Here is a 26,623-nt window from a genome sequence, read left to right as displayed (position 1 = left end):
GCGTACACCACAGATGATAAATTCCTTTGCATCTAAACCTCAAAAATCTTCCAACAAAGACCAATATACCATTTGCCTTTTGAAATGCTTGCTGCACCTGTTAAAAAAAAGTCAGGAATTTGATGAATGTAAGAATTTAACAAGGAGGGGTAAAGTATACTGCATTGTGCCTCCTGTACTTGTGTTAGTTTGTGACTGTTTCAGGTAGGAAATGTTTAAATTTTGTCCAGTTTTTACTGTATGCTAGAATATGTTAGTTAAAGCTTATAAAGGACAGACAGATGGATAAATGTGAGTAAGACTAATTAAATTTTAATACATAAACTATTGAAAAAATAACCAAACCAAGTATTAACTAAACAAATAACAAATTAAATACATCGATTGAGATTTGATAGGGGTAGCAGGGTAGGTGAAGTCTTATAGCCGCAACTTATAGGAATTGGTGGAGATCACCCCCCACCCTCAGCACACCTGCAATAAGTACCTCCATCTTGAGGATCCAGCTCAGGCTTGTTGAACTGCACTCTGAGTTGTAGACAGGAGGATGCATCATTGAAGAGCAGAGTTCTGCTGGAATGCTTGAACCATGACACAAGTCGCACTCGTAGGTTGGATGGGAACCTGAAGGTGGGCAGTGGACAAGGATGGAAGTCAGACACAAGAGACTGCAGATGCTGAAGAAAAAAAATAAACTGCTGTAGGAACTCAGCAGATCAGGCAGCATCTGTGGAGGCAGAAGGATGGTTGACAATTTGGGTCGAGACCCTGCATCAGGACTGAGAGTGTAGAGGGGAGATGGCCAGTAGAAAGAGGGGGGAGGCAGGTGATAGTTAATTGATTGATAGATAGATATAGATAGATAGATAGATAGATAGATAGATAGATAGATAGATAGATAGATAGATAGATAGAGGTATGGATGGACCGACAGACAGATAGATAGATTGATAGATATAGATATATAGATATAGTTAGTTAGATAGACAGATACATAGATAGATAGATAGAGGTATGGATGGACAGACAGACATAGATAGATAGATTGATAAATATAGATAGATAGATAGATATAGTTAGATAGATAGACAGATACGTAGATTGATAGATAGAGGTATGGATGGACAGACAGACAGATAGATAGATAGATAGATAGATAGATATAGTTAGATAGATAGATAGACAGATACGTAGATAGATAGATAGATAGATAGATAGATAGATAGATAGATAGATAGATACATAGATACATAGATACATAGATAGATAGATAGGAACCAGATGTCAGATAAATGGGCCGGGGTGTGGGAGGGGTTGGCTTGGAATGGGGAGACGATGGCTGGTGATTGGTAGAAACAGAAAAGGAGAGAAGAAGAAATAAATGGAGACATATAGAGGAAGGAGGGGAGGGGAGGGTGGAGGTAGACATAGGGGCTGGAAGGCGATGAGTGGAGACACAAGAGGCTGCTGATGCTGCCACCTGATAAGTAAGGGAGGTGATAAGTGAAACCAGATAAGGGAGGGATGATGGGTAGACGGAACCATTAGGGGATGGGAAGGAGCTGCAATAGGTTGGGTGTGTGGGCGATAGGCAGGCAGAACCAGGTGGAGGAGATGAACAAACCTGGGTAACATGGGACAAGGGGTGGTGCAGAAAAAGTGGATGAGAGAACCTGGGCAGATCTGAAGGAGAGAGTAAGGAACACAAGGGGTACAGATTACCTGAAATTTGAAAATTCAATGCTCGTGCCTTTGGGTTGTAGATTACCCAGATGGAATATGAGGTGTTCTTCTTCCATTTTACATTTGGCCTCATGCTGGAGGCGGAAAAGGCCGAGGACAGACAGGTTGGTGTGGGAATAGGTAGAGGAATGAAAGTGGCATGCATCCGGGAGCTCAAGCTGCAAACAGAAGGCAGGAGAGAAGGCAGCTCATGATGCAAGGACCTCTGCCTTTGATCTTGTCCAACAAGTTAAATTGTTTGCTGTCAAGGCAGATTTGATCAAGGACAGCACAGAAGACAGGCGATCTAACCATAACTTCACTTCATAGAGTCATAGAGAGTCGTAGAGCAATACAGCATGGATACAGGTCCTTTGGCCCAATGAGTCCATGTTGACCATGTCTCAATTCCCTGCATTAGGCCCATATCTCTCCAAGCCCCTCCCCTCCATGTACCTATCCAAGTGCTTCTTAAATTGTACTATTGTACCTGCCTCAACCACTTCCTCTGGCAGCTCATTCCATATACTCACCACCTTCTGTGTGAAAAAGTTGGCCCTCAGGTCACTTTTAAATCTTTCCCCTTTCACCCTAAGCCTATGCCCCCCTAGTTTTGGACTCCCCTACCCTGGGGAAAAGACTTACCATCCACCTTATCTGTGCCTCTCATAATTTTAAACACTAATATAATGTCGCCCTTCATTCTCCTCTGTTCCAAGGAATAAAAACCTAGCCTGGCCAACCTCTCCCTCTAACTCAGGCCTCTAGTCCTGGCAGCACCCTTGTAAATTGTTTTGGCACTCCTTCCAGTTTTTTCTTAAACTGTATTTATACAGCACGGTAACAGGTCCTTCCGGCCCAACAAGCCCGCGCCGCTCAATTACACCGTCTTTAATTTAACCATGCCTTTCCTATAACAGGGTGACCAAAACTGTACACAGTACTCCAGGTGCAGCCTCAACAATGATTTATACAACTGCAACATAATGTCCCAACTCCTGTACTCAATGCCCTGACTGAGGAAGCCCAGCAGGCTAAATGCCTTTTCCACCACCCTGTCTACCTGTGATGCTGCTTTCAAGGAACTATGCACATGTACTCCTAGGTTCCTTGTTCCATTGCACTACCTGTTGCTCTACCATTCATAGTATAAGTCTTACTCTGCTCTGACTTTCCAAAATGCATCACCTCACATTTTGGAAAGTCAAAATGTTCACTTGTTTGAATACATTCTTATATTTTGAAATTTTTTTTTGCCTATTTTAATAATTTTCCACACTTTTAAATTTGCTTGTTTTCTGGGAGCTTCAGAAAGTTTTGAATATTTCTGAATAACAGAAACATTTAAAGGGTAATAGTTTTTGACAGTCAGATACGCCAGGGAGTCTAGCTCATTTAGTTTTGCAACAGTTTCGTGGGCAGGACTTGATAGCCATCTCCCCTCACCCCCAGTCGAAGATATTTTTGTGTGGAATGCCCTGCCATGATGCTGGGCCTCATTGAAAAGGATCTGGCTATTTTTATCCAGTATGTTCCCACCGTGCAGTGCAAACAAGGTAAAAGCGAAAACCAGTAACACTATGGATTCTGGAATCTGAAACAAAAATAGAAAATAGATCAGTCAAGCAATATCTCTGGAAGAGAAATCAGTTAATGTTTCTGGTCAGGGACACTTCTTCAGAACTGGGGGATGTGGAGGTGTGTCAGTTTTCAATATAGAGCTATGAGGAGGAGTGAGGTGTAAAACAAAATATCATGTGGAGCTACAAATGATCTCCTGGAGGAATTTAGCAAGTCGAGCAGCATCTGTGGGAGGAAAGAAATTGTTGCCATTTTGGGTCGATACCCTGCAACAGGACTGATCGGAGACATCATATGGAGATAATTTAAGACAGACCAGGGGATAAAGACCATGCGTACTGACTCTTAGCGAGGCATCTTAAAGAAAAAAGGCAAGAAAAGGACATAAACATGATAATGGGAAATGATGAGAGCAGTTTACCTGAAGTGTGAGAACATAATGTTCATTCCAGAAGTGTGAACTTAATCCTGAGATCAGCAGTGAGGATGGGTGGCTGAAGCAAAAACCAAGCCAATGTAACTCAGAATACAAGGGAGGTGATCCTGTGTGGGTCAATGATTTAAATAATATTGAATGTAAAATTATTTCCTGATTTTCCCATTACCTAAAATCCTAATATTACAATTTAGAACTGAGAGAGGATTGTATTAGCACAACTGGAATCTATTAAGATTAATTTATAACTGTACAGTTTACTGCATTTGTCTGTTACTTTGGTGCAGGTGCTCATGAATTTAATTTAAACAAGTTAATAGCTCCATTCATTAGTGAACATAGAGTATCATGCAGGTGCATTAACACCTTTGTATGCCAATATTTCACAGTATCTTTTAAGATGGGGAGACACTACCTCCTGCTATTTGCTCTTTTTTAAAACATGCGATTGTTGCTTTGCAATAATTCCGATGTATCAAACAGACTTAAGATTTTGATTTAATTGTGGGACCAGAGGAGGGAGAAGAACTGCATGCCCGTTCCAACTCTCAGCCTAACTATAAGAGTTTCTATTGTGCAGAGCAATATACAATCCATTACATTTGAAATTTAGTCCATAATGATCGAGATTTGCTCTGCAGTTTCTGACAGATGTGTTCAGCCATGGACTGTTGTTAGCAGTGTGATTCTGGACACAGAGGTCTATTTGCTCTCCCCATTTTTTTTTGCAAATGAGATATTCAAGGGCCCTGGCAAGTGTCTGCATACGTAATAGGGTCATTACTAAACCTGCTACTGGCATCTAGTTGGGGGAGGGGGTCATTTAATGCCACACCAACCTCTATTAATGACATATTGGGGAGCATTTGTGGAGAGAGTACCAGAGATTGGCATATGACTTTGTTTTTTTTCCAAGTTAAGATTTCCAGTTTCCACAGTATTATATTTTTATCCTGTTGGCTTTGAAAGGCATGCGCTCTTTTGTTTATTTTTACTGTCATGAAGTTGGTACAAATGTTGCCAGTCATAGATAATAATTACTTTTTAAAAGCCACTTCTGTACTAGAAAAGGAGAAATGATCACCCAATGCTTCCAGCCCTGCTTGTTGGCCAGTTCCCTCTCACTTCAAGGTTGTGAAGAACCTCATTACATCTCTGAGAAATAATGGAAATGCTTCACATGCAAAGTATTTATAAAGTGCAAAGTATTTATAAAGTTCATTGTTGCCTGCAAATGAATCAAATGCAAGGGAAAACTGACGAATAAATTCATCAGTAAATGAAAATTTTAAAAAAACTGCATTTGCTGGAAACACTCAACATGTCAGGCAGTGTCGGAGAAATAGAGTTAACATTTCAATCCTGATGGTCTTTGACCTGAAAAGTTAACTCTGTTTCCTCTTTTGCAGATAGTATCTGACCTTCTGAATGTTTCCAGCAATTTTTTTATTTTAGTTAGTTCATCTTTGGTGGAACCTCAATCCTCTTTGAATGGTGTGACCAGATCTGAATGCTTACTGGAAGAGACAGCATCACTTTTAACATGGAAGCACTCACTCAGTCCAAAACTCAGAAAACATCATGGACTATGTGCTGAAAGCTTCAACAGTGTTTAGACTCACAGTTGGTCATCTAGGTACTTAAGCGTTGTGAGAATCTCTGCCTCCACTACCCCTTCAGGCTGTGCATTCAAGATTCCAACCACCCTCTGGGTGAAAAGGAATTCCTCCTCAGATGCCCTCTAAACTTCCTTCACTCTACCTTCAACCTGTGCCTTCCAGTTTTATCACTTCTGTTGTGGAGAATAATTACTATTTAACTTGTCTATGCCCCTCATAATTTTGTATACCTCAGGTTCCCCCCCAGCTTTCACTGCTCCAGGGAAAACAAACCCATCCTCTCCTCACAACTGAAATACTCCATCCCCTGCAACATCTCGGTGAATCTCCTCTGCACCCTCTCCAGTGCAATCACGCCTTTCCTCAAGTGCGTAACCGGAACTGCACAGAGTTGTCCACCCTGGCCTAACCAATGTTTTATAATGTTACACTATAACCTCCCTGCTTTTATACTCTATGCCTCGGTTTATAAGGCAAGCATTCCGTTTACCTTCTCACCACTTATCCACCTGTGCTGCCACCTTCAGGGATCCCAAGACCTATACACCAACGTTCTTCTGTTCTCAAAACTCCCTCAGGACCTACCATTCATTGTGCATGTCCTAGCCTTATTAGTCTTCCCAAAATGTATCACTTCACCTTAAACAAGATTAAATACACTGAACTGCTTCTCCTTCAAAAAGTAATAAGCCCATAGAAACAGTGAACTATTCACAAAATTATGCCATCAGTAAACTAGTTATGTAAGATACAGAAGTAAGTTCAACTGTTCACAAATTCACTTAAACATTTGGTCTACTTTTGCACTGAACTATTCATTGCAAACAGCACTAGACATTGTCTAAGATATCCTCTCCAGACATTAATAACTCCAGTGGATCCATCTCCAGATCAATGTCATACACATATGGTCTCATTTTCCTTTTCTGTATCCATTCCCTTACTTAAACGCTTCCCTCTACTGGTATGGAGGCTTGAAATGTACTTTTCTCCCTCTTCAGGCATACAGAAGATACCATTCAGCATTCCAATTTCCATCGCCGAACTATCCAATTCCATTCTGTGTACTGTATTCCAGGGGTACTGTTCCATACCCTTGCCTTCTTGTGTCCAACCCAAAAGAGATAACCATCCTTAGCAGCAGTTAATTTCTTCAGTAGCGTGTACTCTTGTACAATATGCCCAATGATACGGCCTCCCACGTGACTTGCAACCTTCCTGTCATTTGTGTTCACGTAACCTCCCACCGAATCCACTTGTAGTGTTAATGTGATTCAACCATGCTTCAATTACCATTTCTGTAGGCTTGTTCCCTCTATGCTAAACTGTATCACATTTTTAATTACTGGCTGCATATTGACAGTTATTCTACCCATGCCGTCAAGTGTCAAGTCAAGCATATCAAATAGCTTTGCCTGAAGCTCTCATTTGCCAGTCTGCACATCAAGCAATCTTGCAAAGCCTAATTTATAAGGATCTGAAAATACACGTTCTTGCCAGTGTCTTCAGCCTGACCATGCTTTCACTGATCATTTTCCCAGGTAGCTGGTTCCACATCCCAAAATTGTAGTTCTTGAAAATCCCTGCTGGTGCCTGATTAAAAAGTCCCTTTGAGGTTTTCACAGTCCCCTGATATGAGACCCTGCTGTAATGTGGTGCTAGTAGTCTCCCCAGGGTATAATATGTTTCTAATCCTATCTCCAGTAGTAATGTTAGATTCCTCTTCTCAAGAATGGCTGCTTTTCTCTGTTCTGCGTCCTCACTTGGGACCTCGACAATTTTGTTTGTCTTTGGGAACATTTCCATTCAATCAGTACATGGGAACTGGTAGAGTTTGTTCATACTGTATATCTCAAACTCATAGACACATCCTCTGTGTCCACTGCCTGCCATCATCACTGCTCAGCTTAGAGGACCTTAGTGCGAAGGTTTGTTGTTGCACAGACGGACCTGGGGGTCATAGTTCATAGAGTACATAGTTCACTGAAAATGGGAACACAGGTAGACAGGGTGGTGAGTAAGGCATATGGCATGTTTGCCCTCATCGGTAAAGGCAATGAGTACAGGAGTTGGGATGTTATGTTACAGTTGTACGGAACTTTTGTTCAGCCGCATTTGGAATAATATGTGCGGTTCTGGTCACCACTCCATATAATTAAGCTGGAGACGGTGCAGAAGAGATTCACAAGAAAGTCACCTGGATTGAGGATCCTGAGTTATCAGGAGTGACTGGATAGGTCATGTCTTTTATTCCCTGAGGCAAAGGAAGCTGAGAATCGTGGTGCTTCCTCAAGCAGCAACATTTTAAAACTTGACACTGAGTAATGTCTTGGCTCTTCAGTGTTGCTGTTTGCAAAGGGAAATAACAGAGGAAGAGTTATTAACAAAACATCCTCTACTGAAGGCAGAGAATTCTCAACTAATGACAGTGTCTGGTAAAACAATATATTAAAAGTCAAACCACATGGTCATTCACTTCCTGAAGCTACACTTCTTAGGCAGTCCCCTAGGATCAAGGGCGACTTGCTGCCACATAAGTTCTGATGAGTAGGATATGCTGGTGTATGAATTCATTTAATGCAAGGTGACCATTCGACATCATCACCACAGAGTCTTGACAGAGTAAAGTCTTGATCCAATGGCAGGAGTCAGGGAAGTCCATGGCAAACTGAAACCAGAGCCTTTTGAACAGATGTGGAGGGCACACTTGTTGATGGACACACACACACACACAGTCACACATACATGCTCATGGCATGTATACACACAGACACACACACACATGCTCATGGCATGTATATACACACACATATGCGCTCTCTCACACACACACGCGCACGCACACGCACGCACACACACACACACACACACACACACACACACACGCAGGCGCAGGCACAGACACATACCCTTTTTCCCGGACTCCTCCCTCACACCCCCAGCCCTGCTCCCACCCTCTTCCTTCATTAACCCCTCCATCAGTCTCCCCACCTTTACTAATTGCTCCATCAGTTCCCTTAACCTACCTGTCTCCCTCAAATTCTCCATCAGTCCCATATCCTTTTAGCACTCTCCCTCTTCCCTCACCTCCCTCCCCCTTAGCCTTTTCCCTCTTCCATTCCCTCCCCATCCCAGCTTCCCTCATTCTCCAGCTATCGTCTCCTCCTTCCCTCTAAGAGTGGGGCAGTCTTCTGACTGCTGCTGTTGCTGGCCTTCTTCAGGTCTGTTCTCCTATTGCTGATCACCCTTGTCTCTCCGCACCCTCCACCACCACCATCTAGTTCCAGTAACCTGTAGCTTGTGGCCCAGCACAGACCCCTCACAAGTTCCACATGAGAGGCTGGTCCAGAAGGTTAAGTCGCTTGGCATTCAGGATGAAGTAGTTAATTGGATTTAACATTGGCTTAGTGGGAGAAGCCAGAGAGTGGTAGTAGATGGTTGTCTCTCTGATTGGAGGCCTGTAACTAGTGGTGTGCCACAGAGACTGGTGCTGGGCCCGTTGTTGTTTATCATCAATATTAATGATTTCGACGATAACGTGGTAAACTGGATCAGCAAATTTGCAGATGACACCAAGATTGGGGGCGTGGTGGACAGCGAGGAAGGCTATCAAAGCTTGCAAAGTGATCTGGACCAGTTGGGAAAATGGGCTGAAAAATGGCAGATGGAATTTAATGCAGACAAGTGTGAGGTGATGCACTTTGGGAGGACAAACCAGGGTAAGACTTACACAGTGAATGGTAGGGCTCTGAGGTGTGCAGTAGAACAAAGGGACCTGGGAATACAGATCCATAGTTCCTTGAAAGTGGCATCACAGGTAGATAGGGTCGTAAAGAGAGCATTTGGCATTTTGGCCTTCATAAATCAGGCCACTGAGTACAGGAGTTGGGATGTTATGTTGAAGCTGTATAAGACGTTGGTGAGGCCAAACTTCAAGTATTGTTTTCAGTTCTAGTCACCTACCTACAGGAAAGATATCAAAAAGCTTGAAAGAGTGCAGAGAAAATTTACAAGGATGTTGCTGGGACTTGAGGACTTGAGTTATAGGGAAAGGTTGAATAGGTTAGGACTTTATTCCCTGGAGTGCAGGACGATAAGGGGAGATCTTATAGAGGTATACAAAATTATGAGGGGTATAGATAGGGTGAATACATGCAGGCTTTTTCCCCTAAGGTTGGGTGAGATTAGAACTAGAAGACATAGGTTTAGGGTGAAAGGTGAAATATTTAAGGAGAATCTGAGGGGGAACAACTTCACTGAGAGTGTGGAATGAGCTGCCAGCGGAAGTGGTGGATGCAGGTTCAATTGTAACATTTAAGAGAAGTTTGGATGGGTGCATGGATGAGAGAAGTATGGAGGGCTGTGGTCTGGGGTGCAGGTTGATGGAACTAGTCAGAAAACCAGGCCAGCATGGACTAGGTGGGCTGAAGGGCCTGTTTCTGTGCTGTGGTGCTCTAAGTCATAGACATATGAAGCCATGTAGCAAGGAAACAGGCCCTTTGGCCCAATGTGTCCTCACCAATCATCAAACACCCATTTCGACAATAATCCTTCCCCATCCTATTTTATTCTCCCCACATTTCCATCAACTCCATCCCTCCCTCACCAACATCCTACCACTTATCTACACACTAGTGGCAATTTACAGTGACCAGTTAACTGCTCAACTCCCACATTTTTGGGATGTCAGAGGAAATGGGAGCACCCAGAGGAAACCTACACAGTCACAGGGTGAATGTGCAATCTCCACACAGCAACTGAGGTCAGAATATCTACCAGCTGTGCCACTGTGCCACCATTAAAACTTGGGAGAATCTTCAGTTGTCCACCCAGTGTTGCACTCTGCATTGAGATACACCGTCTTCTCTACCCTGATCTCCTTGTTCAGTTTAACCCTGCTTCCAGCACATTGCTAGTTCCCCTATTGCCCTTCTATTGACCTTCATGCCTCCACTTGCCTTGATCTCTAGAACCCCATGTCTAATATCCCCAACCTTACTTCATCTCTTCACAGGCTTCTCCATCTTTAGGACCTTCTTGAAACCCCACCTCTTTGATCAACCCTTTGATCAATCCATATCAATTCTTCCTTCAGTTCCCTTTTAAGCTCTGTGAAGTGGTGTGATGTATCTTTTGAAGCAAGAGACACTATATAGGTGTGAATTGTTGTTGACTGCTTGCAAGACCATGAGATGTACACCAACAAACAGAAATATAGAAACCAATATTTAGACTGTTTACTATGCATATTAAGATTGCTATTTTTATAAGTATCTTAATAAAAGAAAAAGAAAAGCTTCCAATTTTATAGTCCCTCATAATCTAAGCACATCCCAAAGTGGGGATCACAGTCAATGAAGTGCTTTTGAAACACTTTCACTGTTCGAATGTACAAAATCCGGACACAGATCAGTCTCATAAAAATGCAGATGTAATGGATTTATTGGATTAAGATATTGAACATGACAATAACACTAGTTCAGAGACAGAATCATGTTTTTCTTTGCAAAATAACGTTAAGTATTGTTGACTGCCAGTAAGCTGTGTGATTTATATAATCGGCAAATGCTTTATCGATGAAAGATTAGCATACATATAGTGCCTTTCACAAGCTAGGATCATCACAAAGGCCTCTATAGTCTATGATGTCACATTTCAGGTAAAGTCACCAGCCTTGCACAGCTGGTTCTGAGGAGCCAAGAGCTCTGCACTTGAGCATTTTTAAGATTTTAGAGAGGTGAGTAGGGGGAAATTAGCTGTAGTATCTATTTGACTAACTGCCAGAAAAGTACTATCTAAATATTTAATGTGCAGACTGCTGCAGGAAGTTGGTGTGGCTTGGCATATGCTAAATCACATATTAGTTTCACTTAGAGAAGACTGAACATATGTCAGCGCTCAGGTTTGCTGATAGATAATGCTTATGCTGCATTTCTTTCTATTTGTAATTTCTGCTTATGTCTTCTCACTGCAGCTAGTGGTGTACAATTCTCTCAAGACAGATTTAAAAAAGAGGCGAGTTAAGGGATGACACAGTAGTGCAGCTCGTAGAGTTGCTGCCTCACATCTCGAGCAAGCCAAGGTCCATTTCTGACCTCCGGTGTTGAGTGGATAGAGTTTTTCCCAGGTGGTCTGGTTTCTTTCTGCACCCCCAAGGTGTCCAGGGTTGGTCAGTTAATTGGTAAGTTACCCTGAGTGTAGGTGGGTTTAGAATGAAAGGGCGTGTGAGAGAGAAGAGGATACTGGGCAATGTGGGGAAATGGGATTGCTCAAAGCATTGGCATAGATTTGATGGGCTGAATAGCCTCCTCTATCATTATGAAATATATGAAAAACTAACTTTTGTGTTTCTTCACTGGAAAAATGCTCCAGAGGATAATAGATAGAAGTGAGTGTTAACAGATAACAGCAGAGTATATATGTGACTCCAGACCCAGCAATATGGTTACCTCTTTATGCCGCACTGACTTTTTCATTGTCCTCCTCAGTCCAGGAGCAATTCGGCTTAGATAATAAACACTGGCTGTTTCAGTGACGAGCACATCTTGTGAATGAATAAATAAAAATAAAATGTATTTATTTAATTTAAATGACTCTCCATATTCTTCCTTCCACAATGAATCATTCATGTTTCTCTGTATTAAATTACAAATTTCCATTCCTCTGCCCATTTAGCTCATCTACCTATGTCCTCTTGTAGCTTGTTATGGATTCCCCACTGCTTCCTGAATTTTGCATGATTTTCTGACTTTGAAATTATACCCTTTAGAACCAAGACTGGGTCACTGCTATTTATTAAGTGGCTATCCATTGTGTACTAGTTTTGTTGATTGATGGCACTATGGCACCTTGGTAGGTACAATAATCTGCCTTTTCAGGGAATTGTGTTCAGCCTGAATCAAAGCTCCCAAGTAGGATGATGAGCTCTGCAAGAACTCACTGCAAAACAGCATTTTGAATAGAGACACAAGCATGTTGAATAATTTCATCTGGCATTACTGACTTTTGCGGATGCTTTTGTGATATGGAAGAATATTTATCATTGTCCATGTGAAACAAAGACATGCTCAACAAATTTCAATTTCTTATTATCACTGAAACAAAATAGTTTCACTTTTTAAATGCAGTGACAAATGAAAGCTTTTTCACCAACAGTGTCGCACAAATGGCAAGAAATGAATTGCCTTTGTATCAACTTCTTAATGCTGTTTGTTGAAGCAGAAAATTAGCTGAGAGGAACACCCTGTATTGCAATCTTTAGTGGCCAATAGGACCTAAGTTTGCCATTTCAACAGTCTGTACTATGTTTTTTACCTCATTGATGGGATGTAAGCATCACTGGTAAGGCTAGAATTTATTGCCCTCGAAGATGGGAATGAACCTTCTCCTTGAACCACTTTCCTCCTGGTGAAGGTGCTCCCACAATACTGTTTGAGGAGATTTGGTATGTCACCAAAGACTCTTGAAAATTTCTACAGATGTACAATGGAGAGCTTTCTGACTGGTTACATCACCGTCTGGTATGGAGGCTCCAATGTGCAGGAGAGGCTGCAGAAGGTTGTAGACTCTGCCAGCTCCATCACGGGCACAACCCTCCCCACCATCGAGGACATCTTCAAGAGGCAGTGCCTCAAGAAGGCAGCATACATCATTAAGGACCCTCACCATCCAGGCCATGCTCTCTTGTCATTACTACCATCAGGGAGGAGGAACAGGAGCCTGAAGACCCACACTCAATGTTTCAGAAACATCTTCTTCCCCTCCACCATCAGATTTCTGTGTGGTCCATGAATCCATGAACTCTACCTCATTATTCCTCTTTTGCACTAATTTTTAATTTATTTTTTGGTAAGTTATAATAATTTTTATGTCTTGCACTGTACTGCTGCTGCAAAACAACAAATTTCACAGCATATGCCACTGATATTAAGCCTGATTCTGATTCTGTTGGATAGGGAATACATAACAATAATGAAGGAATGGCAATATATTCCCGTCAAGATGGTGTGAGATTGCAGATTGTGGTGTTCCATATGCTAACTGCCCTTGTTCTTCTCGGGGCGATAAGGCGATATTGGAATGACGTGTCGCTCTTCTTGTAGATGGTACACACTGCAGCGTTGAAGCAGGAATGGTTGAATAAATGTTTAGGATGGAAAATGGGATGTCAATCAGGGAATCTGCTTTGGTCTGAATGATAAGGAGCTTCTTGAGTGTTGTTGGAGCTGAAATTGTTGAGGCAAGTAGACGGTATTCTATGTGTTCTATATGGAGTTATAGAGTCATACACCACAAAAACAGCCCTTTTAGTCCATTGAGTCGACACCAACGATCAAGTACTCATTTACACAAATACTATATTAATCCCATTTTTATTTTCCCACATTCACATCAACTGCCCCAGATTTCACACTGGGGGAAATTTGCAGTGGCTTCTTAACTGACCAACCCTCATTTCTATGGGATGTGAGAGAAAACCAAAGTGCCCAGCGGAAACACAAATGTCTCACAGGGAGAATGTGTGAACTCCACACTGACAGCACCAGAGGTCAGGACTAAACCTGGATCACTGGATCTATGATGCAGCAGCTCAACACTCTGTGCCACCATGTCACCCATTGTTGGAAGGGTCAAGGACCAAGGGGTCATAGACTGAAGGTTATTAACAAAAGTATTAAAAGTGAAATGACCAAAATCATTTTTGCACAGAGAATGGTAGAGATCTGGAATGCTTTGCCACGGGTAGTGTTGGAGCCAGATTCAATTGTAGCATTCAGTTGGGAGCTGGATAAATAATTGAAAGTATATGATTTTCAGGACTGTGCAAAGAGGTTAGAGGAGCGGAATTAGCTGGATTGCCCTCACATGGAATCAGTATGAACTCAAAAGACTAAATGGCCACAAACAAGAAATGTAACTTGAATTACATTTCAAACTTGAATTACAGTTGAAACTCAAGCTCAATGCCTTTGATGTATATTTTGAAAGGGAGAATAACACTACACCTGGGTGAATCCCTACAGCATCCAGTGACCCTGTGATCTCTGTCTCGGAGGCTGATGTCAGAACATCCTATAAAAGGGTGAATTCTCACAAAGCGTCAGGCCCCAATGGTGTACCTGGCTGGGTACTGAAAACCTGTGCCAACCAACTGGCTGGAGTGTTGAAGGACATCTTCAACCTCTCACTGCTGTGGTCTGAGGTTCCCACCTGCTTCAAAAGAACACAGTCATAGCAGTGCCCAAGAAGAGCAGGGTGAGCTGCCTCAATGATTATTGCCCAGTAGCACTCACATCTACTGTGAAGAAGAAGTGCTTCGAGAGGTGAGTTATGGCTAGAATTAACTCTTGTCTGAGCAAGGACGTGGATCCACTATAATTCGCCTACCGCCACAACAGGACTACAGTGGATGCAATCTCACTGGCTCTCCACTCTGGTTTGGAGGACCTAGACAACTGAAAAACATACGTCAGACTGCCATTTATTGATTACAATTCAGCATTCAACACCATTATCCCCTAGGTACTCATCATGAAACTTCAAAACCCGGGCCCCTGTACCTTCCTCTGCAACTGAATCCTTATTGGAAGACCACAGTCAGTGCGGATCGGTAATAACATCTCCTCCTCACTGACAACCAACACAGACGCACCTCAAGGATGTGTGCTTAGCCCACTGATCTACTCTCTCTACACTCACGACTGTGTGGCGAAGCACAGCTTAAACACCGTCTATAAATGTGCCGATGACACCACTGTTGTCCATAGAATCTCAGATGGCGACGAGGAGGCACATAGGAGTGAGATAGATCGGCTGGTTGAGTGGCGTCGCAACAAGAACCTTACACTCAACGTCAGCAAGATCAAGGAAGTCTGGAGAACACACATCAGTCCTCATTGGGGGGTCGGCTGTGGAAAGGGTGAGCAGCTTCAAGTTCCTGGGTGTCAACAACTATCTTGGGCCCAATACATTGATGCAATCACTAAGAAGACATGCCAGCAGCTTTACTTTGTTAGGAGTTTGAGTTTGTATGGCACCAAAGACTCTTACCAATTCCTATAGATGTATGGTGGAGAGCATTCTGACTGGTTGCATCACAGCCTGGTATGGGGGCTCCAATGCGCAGGATTGCAAGAGGCCGCTGAGAGTTATAGAGTTAGCCAGCTCCGTCATGGACACAATCCTCCCCACTATCGAGGACATCTTTAAGAGGTGGTGCCTCAAGAAGGTGGCATCCATCACTAAGGACCCTCACCATCCTGGACATGTCCTCTTGTTACAACCTTCGGGGAGGAGTTACAGGAGCCCAAAAACCCACATTCAACAATTTAGAAATAGTTTCTTCCCATTTGCCATTAGATTTCTGAACAGTCCATGAACCCAGGGACACTACCTTGTTACTCCTTTTTGCACTATTTATTTTTGTAATTTATAGTAATTTTATGCTTTTGCACTGTACTGCTGCCGTAAAACAGCAAATTTCACGTCACTTAAGTCAGTGCTAATAATTCTGATTCTGAATATATTTGACAATATTCAAATAACATTCAATATATTTGAAATTGTTGAATTCACAGTTGACATGGACTATCCGTGCCTCATGATTTTATACACCGCTATCAAATCATCCCTCAGCCTCCAATACTCCACAGAAAACAACCCAAGTTTGTCCAACCTCTCCTCATGGCTAATACACTCCAATCCAGGCAAGATCCTGGTGAACAACTTCTGCACTTTCTCCAAAGCCTTCAGCCTCTCCCAAGTCTCTGGATAAATGGGAGAAATTCTCGAGTAATATTTTTACTGCGGTTCTGAAAAAAAAATCTGCAGTGTCACAGACTGAAACACCAATTTAACCAAACCCATTTCAATTTGAAAATAGCAGTAGATTAGACTTGTAGGTTTACTCATTATCTTCAGGTGAGACCATATGGATGGATGCAAAAGAGGCACTTGGAACAAGATTCATGATGTCAGTGCTGGGGGTTCCCAGGGCTACTCAAGTCTCAACAATAACATTGTGTCATCTCCTCTGATTGATCAGTCCAGCTAGTGGGATGGAATGTACCAAGAGATTGTGATGGAGGAGTCTGACACATTGTCTGTGAGATATGATTCTGTGGAGATGAGTGTATCAGTCTGTAGCTTGACTAGTCTGTGGAGCAGATCTCCTAATTTCGATGTCAGTCCCCAAATGTTTGTGCGGAGGCCTTTGCAAGTTCAACTGGGCTAGGAATGACTTTGCTGTGTCCAGATTCAGTACTAAGTTGACAGTGCAATGAATTGATCTGCATGAATGTTATGCAAGACAATTTTTTCACTGTACCTCGGTATAAGTGACAATAAGAAACCAATTCCAATTCCAATCTTATTGTACCAGGGAACCGTTTAATAGTCTTATAATAGCGGGATAGAAGCTGTCCTTCAGCCTGGTGTTACATGCCTTCAGGCTTTTATATCTTCTGCCCGATGGGAGAGGGGAGAAGAGAGAAGGTCCAGGGTGGGTTAGGTCTTTGATTATGCTGGCTGCTTTACTGAGGCAGTGAGAGGTATAGACAAGAGTCCATGGAGGGGAGGCTGGTTTCTGTGATGTGCTGACCTGTGCCCACAATTCTCTGTGGTTTCTTGCGGTCACGGGCAGAGCAGTTGCCTTACCAAGCCGTGATGCATCCAGATAGGATGCTTCCTATGGTGCATCGATAAAAATTGATGAGGGTCAAATGGGGGTCACATGCCAAATTTCTTTAGCCCCCTAAGGAAGTACAGGAAGGAGATAGAGAGCTTAGTGGAATGGTGTCATGACAACAAACTTTCCCTCAATGTCAACAAAACAAAAGAGCTGGTCATTGACTTCAGGAAAGGGGGCAGTGTACATGCACCTGTCTACGTTAATGGTGCTGAGGTTGAGAGGGTTGACAGCTTACAGTTCCTGGGCGTGAACATCACCAACAACCTGTCCTGGACAAATCATGTGGCTACCATGGCCAAAAAAGCTCACCAACGCCTCTACTTCCTCAGGAAGCTAAAGAAATTTGGTTTGTCCCCTTTGACTCTCGCCAACTTTTATCGATGCACCATAGAAAAGCATCCTATAAGGATGTATCACAGCTTGGTACGGCATCTGCTCTGCCCAAGACCGCAAGAAGCTGCAGAGAGTTGTGGACACAGCCCAGCGCATTATGGACACCAGTCTCCTCTCCTTGGACTCTTGTCTTTATCTCTCGTTGTCTTGGTGTAGCAGCCAGCATAATCAAAGACCCCACCCACCCAGGCCATTCTCTCTTCTCTCCTCTTCCATCGGGTAGAAGATAGAGGAGCCTGAGGGCACGTACCACCAGACTTAAGGACAGCTTCTACCCCACAGTGATAAGACTATTGAACAGTCCCCTTATACAATGAGATGGACTATGACCTATGACCTCAAGACCTCACGATCTACCTTGTTGTGACCTTGCACCTTATTGCACTGCACTTTCTCTGTAGCTGTGACACTTTACTCTGTATGGTTATTGTTTTTTTTTTACCTGTACTACATCAATGCACTCTGTACTAACTTAATGGAACTGCACTGTGTAATGAATTGACCTGTAAGATCGGTTTGTAAGACAAGTTTTTCACTGTACCTCGGTACAAGTAACAATAATAAACTAATACCAATACCAAGTAGAGGCGCTGGTGAGCTTTCTGGGTTGTGGCATCCACGTGGTTGGACCAGGACAGGCTATTGGTTATGTTCACTCCGAGGAACTTGAAACTCTCAACCCTCTTGATCTTAGCATCGTTGATGTAGACAGGAGCATGTGTACCACCTCCCCTTCCTGAAGTCAATGACCAGCTCTTTTGTTTTGCTGACATTGAGAGAAAGGTTGTTGTCATGACACCATGTCACTAGGCTCTCTATCTCCTTCCTGTACTTCAACTCATCGTTATTTGAGAATCCGCCCACCACGGTGTTATCATCTGCAAACCTCGAGATGGAGTTAGAGCAGAATCTGGCCACACAGTCATGAGTGCATAGGGAGTAGAGTACAGGGCTGAGGATGCAGCCTTGTGGGACACCAGTGTTGAGAATAATTGTGCCGGAGGTGTTGCTGCCTATCCTTACTGACTGTAGTCTATTGGTCAGGAAGTCAAGGATCCAGTTGCAGAGGGAGGTGTTGAGTCCCAGGTCTCAGAGTTTGGAGATGAGTTTGCTTGAAATTATAATATCGAAGGTGGGCTGTAGTCAATAAACAATAGTCTAATGGAGGTGTCTTCTCTGTCCAGATGCTGCAGGGATGAGCGAAGGGCCATGGAGATAGTGTCTGCCATAGACCTGTTTCGGCAGTAGGTGAATTGCAGTGGGTCGAGGTTGTCTGGGAGGCTAGAGTTAATGCGAAGCCCTTCATGATGGTGGATGTCAGAGCCACTGGTCAATAGTCATTAAGGCACTTTACCTTGTTTTTCTTTGGTACTGGGTGATAGTGGCCTTCTTAAAGTAGGTGAGAACAGATTGAAGCAGGGAGAAGTTAAAAATGTCTGCAAATACCGTGCTTGCTGATCTGCACTGGATCTGAGGACACGGCCAGGGACACCATCCAGGCCAGATGCTTTCCGCAGGTGTCACTCACCTGAAAACTGATCTTACATCCGCAATGGTGACCATGGGTTCAGGTGCATTGGAGGCTGTCAGGGAGGGTGGTGACATTCCAATCCCCTTCTGTTCATAACATCTTGTGGTGATCTGCACATCACCACCTTCCTCCCCCTCACCTGGCTCTACCTGTCACCTCTCAGCCTCCTTTTCACTTTTATATACTGGCTACCTTCCCTCTGCACTCTCAGTCCTGATGCAGGGTCTCGACCTGAAACATGGCCCATCACTTTGCCTCCACAGATGCTTCTTGACCTGCTGAGATCCACCACCAATTTCTATGTTCTTTGTTCTACGTTCTAACATTCCATTTGCCTTCTTGATAACCCATTGCACCTACAAACCAACCTTTTGCGATTCATGCACAAGCACTCCCAAGTCCCTCTGCACAAGCATACTGCAATCTTTCACCATTTAAATAATAATCTGATCTTCTACGTTTCCTTCCAAAATGGATGATCTCGCATTTACCAACGTTGTACTCCATCTGCCAGACCCTTGCCCACTCATTTAACCTATCTATACCTTTCTGCTGAGTCTCTGCATCTCTACACGATTTGCTTTTCCACTCAATTTCATGTCATCAGCAAACTTAGATACGCTGCACTCAGTTCCCTCTTCTAAATCGTTAATGTATATCGTGAACAGTTGCGGGCCCAGCACCGACCCCCATGGCACCCCGCTCACCACTGATTGCCAACCAGAGAAACACCCATTTATCCCAACTCTCTGCCTTCTATTGGTAACCAATCCTCTATCCATGCTAATATATTACCCCCAACTCCGTGCATCCTTATCTTATGGATAAGTCTTTTATGCGGTATGTTATCGAACGCCTTCTGGAAATCCAAGAATCCTCTATCCACTGCCTCATTATATCCTCAAAGAACTCCAGTAAGTTTGTCAAACAGGACCTGCCCTTCCTGAATCCATGCTGTGTCTGCCTGATGGAACCTCTTCTATCCAGATGTCTTGCTATTTCTTCCTTAATGATAGCTTCAAGCACTTTCCTGACTACAGACATTAAGCTAACTGGCATATAGTTACCTGTCTTTTGCCTACATCCTTTTTTAAACAGTGGCGTGACATTCGCTGTCTTCCAATCTGCCGGGACCTGCCTAGGGTTCAGAGAATTTTGGTAAATTATCACAAACACCTCTATGAAACTTCTGCCATTTCTTTCAGTACCCTGGGATGCATCCCATCAGGACCAGGGGACTAGTCTACCTTTAGGCCCACTAGTTTGCTCATCACTACCTCTTTAGTGACAGTGATTGCATCGAGGTCCTCACTTCCTATTGCATCCATAGCATCTCTCTTTGGCATGTTAGATGTGTCCTCCACTATGAAGACTGACACAAAATAGTTGTTCAAGGCCTCGGCCATTTCCACATTACCCAATGCTAATTCCCCCTTCTCATCTTCCAAGGGACCTACGTTCACTTTTGCCACCCTTTTCTGCTTTATATAATTATAAAAACTTTCATCATCTGTTTTTGTATTTTGTGCTGGTTTACTTACACAATCTATCTTCCTTTTCCTTATTGCTTACTTAGTGGTTCTTTGTTGTTTTTTAAAGTTTTCCCAATCTTCTGGTTTCCCACGACTCTTGGCGACTTTGTATACATGAGCTTTTAGCTTGATGCTTTGTTTTATTTCCTTAGTTATCCAAGGCTGGCTCTCTCCACCCTTACTGTCCTTGCTTTTAATTGGAATATACTTCTGTTGAGCACTGTGAAAAATCTCCTTGAAAGTCTTCCACTGTTCCTCAACTGTCCCACCATATAGCCTGTGTTTCCAGTCTACGCTTGGCAACTCCTCCCTCATCCCGTTGTAGTCTCCCTTGTTTAGGCATAAAACACTGGTTTTAGATTGAACTATTGCACCCGCCATTTGTATGTTTGTAACAGTTTTCAATGCTGAATTACTTCTCATATTTCCATTCCCAGCAATCAGTCTGCCATCTAATTTCCTTCCTTTCCTGTTTCCCATCCCTTTTCTCACTTTCTTCTCACCTTGTTTCCTTTTTGCTTTTACATACTCCCTGACTCATTCATTCGCTCTTCCTTTTTTCTTCCACAGTCCACAAAAACTGCCAACACCTTTGCAACATTAGCATTGATATTCCTTTTCAGGAAAGCAGGTATGTGGAAAGGATTATTTAATTTAATTTAATTTTTTAATTTTTTAAATTTAAATGTATTTACAGCGTGGTAACAGGCCCTTCCGGCCCAACGAGTCCGCCCCGCCCATTTTAAACCCCAAATTAACCTACCCGTACGTCTTTAGAATGTGGGAGGAAACCGGAGCACCCGGTGGAAACCCACGCAGACGCAGGAGAACCCCAATTGCTGGCACTGTAATAGCGTCGTACTAACTGCTACGCTACCATGCCGCTCTGTCACTTGTGTAGTAGAAGATGCTTCACCGAATTGTGCACAGTATTATTGTGAGGTATTAGAACAGAATTCTCCTTAAAGACCTGGCAGACACAAGAGAAAGTAAAGTGGAAATAAAAACTCAGGGACTGGTTGGTGGCTTTGAAAGATGATGGATACTTATGCACTACCTTTGGTTAACTCTGGGAATCTGTGAATTATTCATGAACAACTTTCCTTCAGGAAATAACATGTGGTCGAATCCATAGAACAAATCATGAATAGTCCTTATGGACAAAATTTTATCTTTTTGTATTGTGCTTACTATTTAAAGGCTGCAACTGTGGTAAAAACAAAAGAAGCTGCTTCACTTTGAGTGCATCTCGTGCTGTCAGATAACACTGGGTGATGCACAGCAGAAAAGTAGTCTTTTTCTCAATGATGAATAAAAATAAATGTCATTAAACTTGTATAAAACTAACAGCATTTTTCATTATGGGATGGTACTTTTGTATAACAAAACCTAGAAGTTTCCTGTCACAATTCTTGGGGATCATTAATTAGTGAGACTTTAACTCTATTAAGTTAAACAAGATCAGTGTGGTCTGAAGAATACCAGAGATCATTTGACTGTGTTCAGATTTTGTCATCAGTGCTGGTGACAAACGTTTCTTGGCAAAATCATTTTAATCTCACAATCAGGCTTTTAATCTAAAATATTTTATTAATTTAACACTGCAGAAATAAGGTACAAGGTGAGGTTGCTCCCCTGGGAGTGTTGGATTATTGAAGGTTTGGCAGGTTTTTTTTATTCTAATATACTTGTTTATCCTTCTTCATTCACTATTCCTCAAGTAAACATGGCAAATATTTAACCAAGGGACAATGGGTGATCCATCGTCATCACTGATGGGTTGACAGTGAGTGGTGAAAAGTGGCAGGCAAAAGAGAGAAGGGTGGCTTTGTCAATTTAATGAACACTTGGACTGTGAACTTTATGGCTGAACTTGCATTTCATGCCTATTCCTATTTATCCCCAGAAAGTGATAGTTAGCTTCCTTACTAAACCATTACAGCCAATGACAGACTCACCAGTATTAACAGTTTTGGTGTGGCATTGGAGTCGCAAAAGCATAATGGGTTTACATGTTTTAGTTGTCTGTGCAGAAATACATATCAAGTTTTTAACAACAGAGAATAAGAACTTAGAATAACTGTACTCCTGTACAGTGATGTGACTTAGAATATCTGCACTCCAAACTATAACAAGAAGCTGAAACCATATCAGAGGTAGAGTCATAAAGTCATAAAGCTAGACAGCATGGAAACAAGCCTTTCACCTAACTCATCCATGCCGACCAAGGTGTCTACCTGAGCTAGTCGCATTTAGCTACATCTGGCCCATATCCCTCTAAACTTTTCCTATCCATCTCTCTCCCTGCTGAGATTCTTCTCCTGGCTCTCTTCCCATCAGTATGGAAGTTATAATAAAAGGAACATGTTAGCTTCTTGTGTAATTACAATCACAAAATTCAAAACAACACATCCACTTATTAATGATGCTAATTCAAACTAAGTTGCTCTGATCATTGTTATTTTCAGAGAGTAATAATATTGTTTGATTATGAACAGAAGGAATGACAGGCAGACATGGGGGAGGGGCGGCAATAAGTTGGGTTTGTCTGTGATAAGTTCCCTTGCAAAACTGAAACAGTACCCCTTTCTCAGAGGTGATAAGCAGAAAGATCTGGTTAATTTTTAAGAATAAGTTAATAATATCAAATTAAAAAGGAAAAAAATGGAGACACAAGAGACTGCAGATGCTGGAAGCTCGACCAAAAAAACGAATAGCTGGAGAAACTCAACAGGTCAGGCAGCATCTGTGGAGGCAGAGGAATGGTCAACATCAGTGACCATCCTTCTGCCTCCACAGATGCTGCCTTACCCGCTGACTTCCTCCAATGGTTTGATTTTTCTAAAATAAAAATCATTGACAGGTAACAGGCTAGAATACAGCTGCTGATAAGAAAATGCAGGCAGCTGTTAAATCTGGAATCGGATTTGCAGTAAAAACAATGTCTGGGAACTGTGACTCGCAAACACATACAGTAATGTAACCAATATACCTCTGTACCCTCTGTTAAATAATATACCAGCTATCAAAAAAGCTGACAAGATGAGTAAAAGTTTGGCCGTCAGACTTTGTTCAATATTATTCTGATGGTTCTGTTAGAATTGCCTTAAAAAAAAAGATTCAACTAAAATAAATGAGACTACTTTTCTTGGAGACATCCTGATTCTGCAATTAAATGACCTCCAGCAGGAAGACTCATTAGATGAAGCAGAATTAGAAAGCAGCATGTCAGGCACTCATAGCCTCTGGAGCAGATGGATTTACAGTGCAATTCTACATGGGATTTTTATTGAAATTGGACTTGTTATTAATTAGAGCTCACTCAGAAATGTTCCAGTACAAAACCTTGTCTAACAACACCGGGATTAGCCCTGGTCTCAATTCTACTTAAGAAAAGTGACGACCCTTTGCAATATTATAGCTGCAGCTCTGCTCAGTGATTTACTGTGAGTTGTACAATCTGAGGGCACCTGTGCACTTAACAAAGAGAGGGGCAGTGCAAAGATGAGAGTAACCTCCATTAATTTTTTACCTTTTGTTCCTATTTAGACTCCAGAAGAGCTGGAGGATGATTCGGACTTTGAGCAAGAAGACTACGATGTGCGCAGCCGGACAAGTGTTCAGACTGAGGACGACCAGCTTATTGCAGGGCAAAGTGCAAGGGTGAGTGTCAGAGCTTGTTCGCCTTTTCATTTTGTCCTTGTCAAGCAGAATAAGTGAAGATTTGAAAAAGATGTCTTTGTCAGGAATATGGCCACCTTTGAAGAAATTGATGTCAATTACCATTATGTAGGTCTTTAACTGCCTTGTTATACAGCAGACTGATATGTATTATAGATCAGCCCAAGGCAGTAAGTGTGGAGTAATACTGCTGGTTGCGTGTCACTCTAGGGACAGGCAAAACAGACCTGTAAGGAGGTCCTGTTTACACAGGGATGAAGTTCTGTTCAAATGTAACTTCAGCATGTTACTCATACCCAGGATTTGGATCTTGTCGTCATGCTTTTGCTCACTTCTTGATTCAATTTCAATGAAAAATTAAACGTTATGAATTTTCAGGCACAGTGCCTGCATTTTTCCTTCCAGGTCCTCCCAGCATTTGGCAGATTAGCATGGAGGAACCCAAAGTCATGGGCTCTGCTTTCCAGTGACGTGCCACACAAACCTGGACGTCACTTCTGACATTTTCATCCATGCATGTTCATGGGCCATTTGTGCAGAAGCAGGCACTTTTGTTCTTGTGTGGCCTGCTTCCCTGTAACATAAAGGAGATCTGCTTGTGCATATCCAATTAATATGGAGTTTAATTGTGGGAAACCATCCCATTAAATTAATGTGCTTACACGTGACCCCTGTGTTATGGAGCGGTTGCTTTCCTAGAAAAATGTCCATATTGCAATTCTCTGTGACATGCACCCCCTTTTCCCCTTGAATCCCATGTTATGAGCAGAGATGTGTTTCTACGGGATGTTTTCTCTCATATTAAGCCATTTTATTGGTGATGGCAAACTGATCCACAGGAATTATTTAACAGCTGAGGTCAACATTAGACTTTGGGGATGGACAAGGCTCATGGGAAAGAAATAACTTAGAACATAGAACAGTACAGCACAGAACAGGCCCTTTGGCCCACAATGTTGTGCCGACATAGCTAATCCCTTCTGCCTATAGAATGCCCATATCTCTCCATTTTCTTCTCATTCATGTGCCCATCCCCCTCTTAAAAGCCCACAATGAATTTGCCTCCACCACCCTATCAGGCGACACATTACAGGCATCCACCACTCTCTGAGTAAAAATCGTACCCCTCACATCTGTTCTGAACCTACCCCCTCTCACCTTAAATGTATGCCCTCTGGTGTTGGATCACTTGATAATAGGAAGAAGATATCGCTTGTCCACCCTGTCTATGCTCCTCATAATTTTATACACTTCCAACAGATCACCCCTCAGCCTCCGCTGCTCCAGATAAAAGAGCCCAAGTTTGTCCAGACTCTCCTGATAGTACATGCCCTCTAATCCAGGCAGCATCATAGTAAACCTCCTCTGCACCCTCTCTGAAGCCTTGACATCCTTCCTATAGTGAGGTGACCAGAAATGTATGCAGTAATCTGAATGTGGCCGAACCAGAGTTTTACTTTGGTCAATTTTTGTTTTCAGTCACTCAATACTGTGAGGCAATAATATTTGGATATGACATCACCGCATTGATTGGGCCGGCAGTCACAGCTGACACCCTCCTTTGCCACACACCCTTTTGTACAAGGACATGTGAACAGACGTCTTAGAGTGCAGTGCTTCCATGCTCTTGACCTGCTAGGCATTTTTGTTGATGCACCAATTTCATGGATTAGGAAAGGGTTTAGGAAGTGGGGATATCAGGGAAAGGGATGGGAATCAGTGATTAGGGTTCATGGAATAAAGGTGGTGCAGAAGGAATTCAGGGAGGGTAAAGTGCAGTGACTTAATGGAAGTGGAGTAAAGGCCGAGGGATTACTTTAAGGAGCTGGCCATGCTACTGGGGCTCCCCACAATGCAGCGTGTCAGAGAAAATGCCTCACAGATGAAGAGCGTGGCAGCACTACACTCTGTTCACATTCCTTGGACTGGAGAGGGATTGGCAAAGGTAGGACTTGGCTGTGAATGCCAACCCAATCGTTGTGGGGACATCATATTTCCTCACAATATTGAGGGAATAAAAATTGACAAAACTTTTGTTCTTTCACATTTTGTGTTTATTTATTTGCCATGTAAATTCAACAAGAGCAAATTTTGTACTGTATCTCAAATTTTTAGTGGTGATTTGTGAATTCCATAAGGGTGAATTTTCATTGCACAAACAGCCATAACGCAGATGATCGCCTGTACTTGGACTTCCCATGGGGACCTCCGCCCACTCTGTTACCCTTCTCCCACCAATCTAGCATCTACCTTCACCCTCTGATCTGCTGAAGCAATACTACTCCTTTCTTCCCCCAAATACTGACATTCCACTTCCCGCTATGCAATCCAGAGAAACCCACCCTCTGCCACAGTGTGATCTGCACCTCTCTTGCCCCAATCCTTCTACAAACCAACCTTAGTCTCAATGCATCTGTGTACTAACCCCATCCCAAGAAC

General features: G+C 42.7%; 1 protein-coding gene across 3 annotated transcripts in view; it reads left to right on the top strand.

Annotated features, from left to right (window-relative positions):
* ctnna2 (catenin (cadherin-associated protein), alpha 2) overlaps positions 1-26,623 on the top strand; it is a 1,078,855-nt gene that overhangs the window by 851,188 nt on the left and 201,044 nt on the right. For all 3 annotated transcript variants that reach the window (XM_052033367.1, XM_052033351.1, XM_052033359.1), the window contains exon 14: positions 24,053-24,166. In XM_052033367.1, coding sequence (XP_051889327.1) covers positions 24,053-24,166 — 114 coding nt within the window. The remainder of the gene's footprint in view (positions 1-24,052; positions 24,167-26,623) is intronic.

The sequence above is a fragment of the Pristis pectinata genome, chromosome 2 (assembly GCF_009764475.1).
Source record: "Pristis pectinata isolate sPriPec2 chromosome 2, sPriPec2.1.pri, whole genome shotgun sequence".
Lineage (NCBI taxonomy): Eukaryota > Metazoa > Chordata > Chondrichthyes > Rhinopristiformes > Pristidae > Pristis > Pristis pectinata.
Note: the sequence above shows the minus strand (reverse complement) of the source record. Positions and strands in the feature narration are given on the sequence as shown.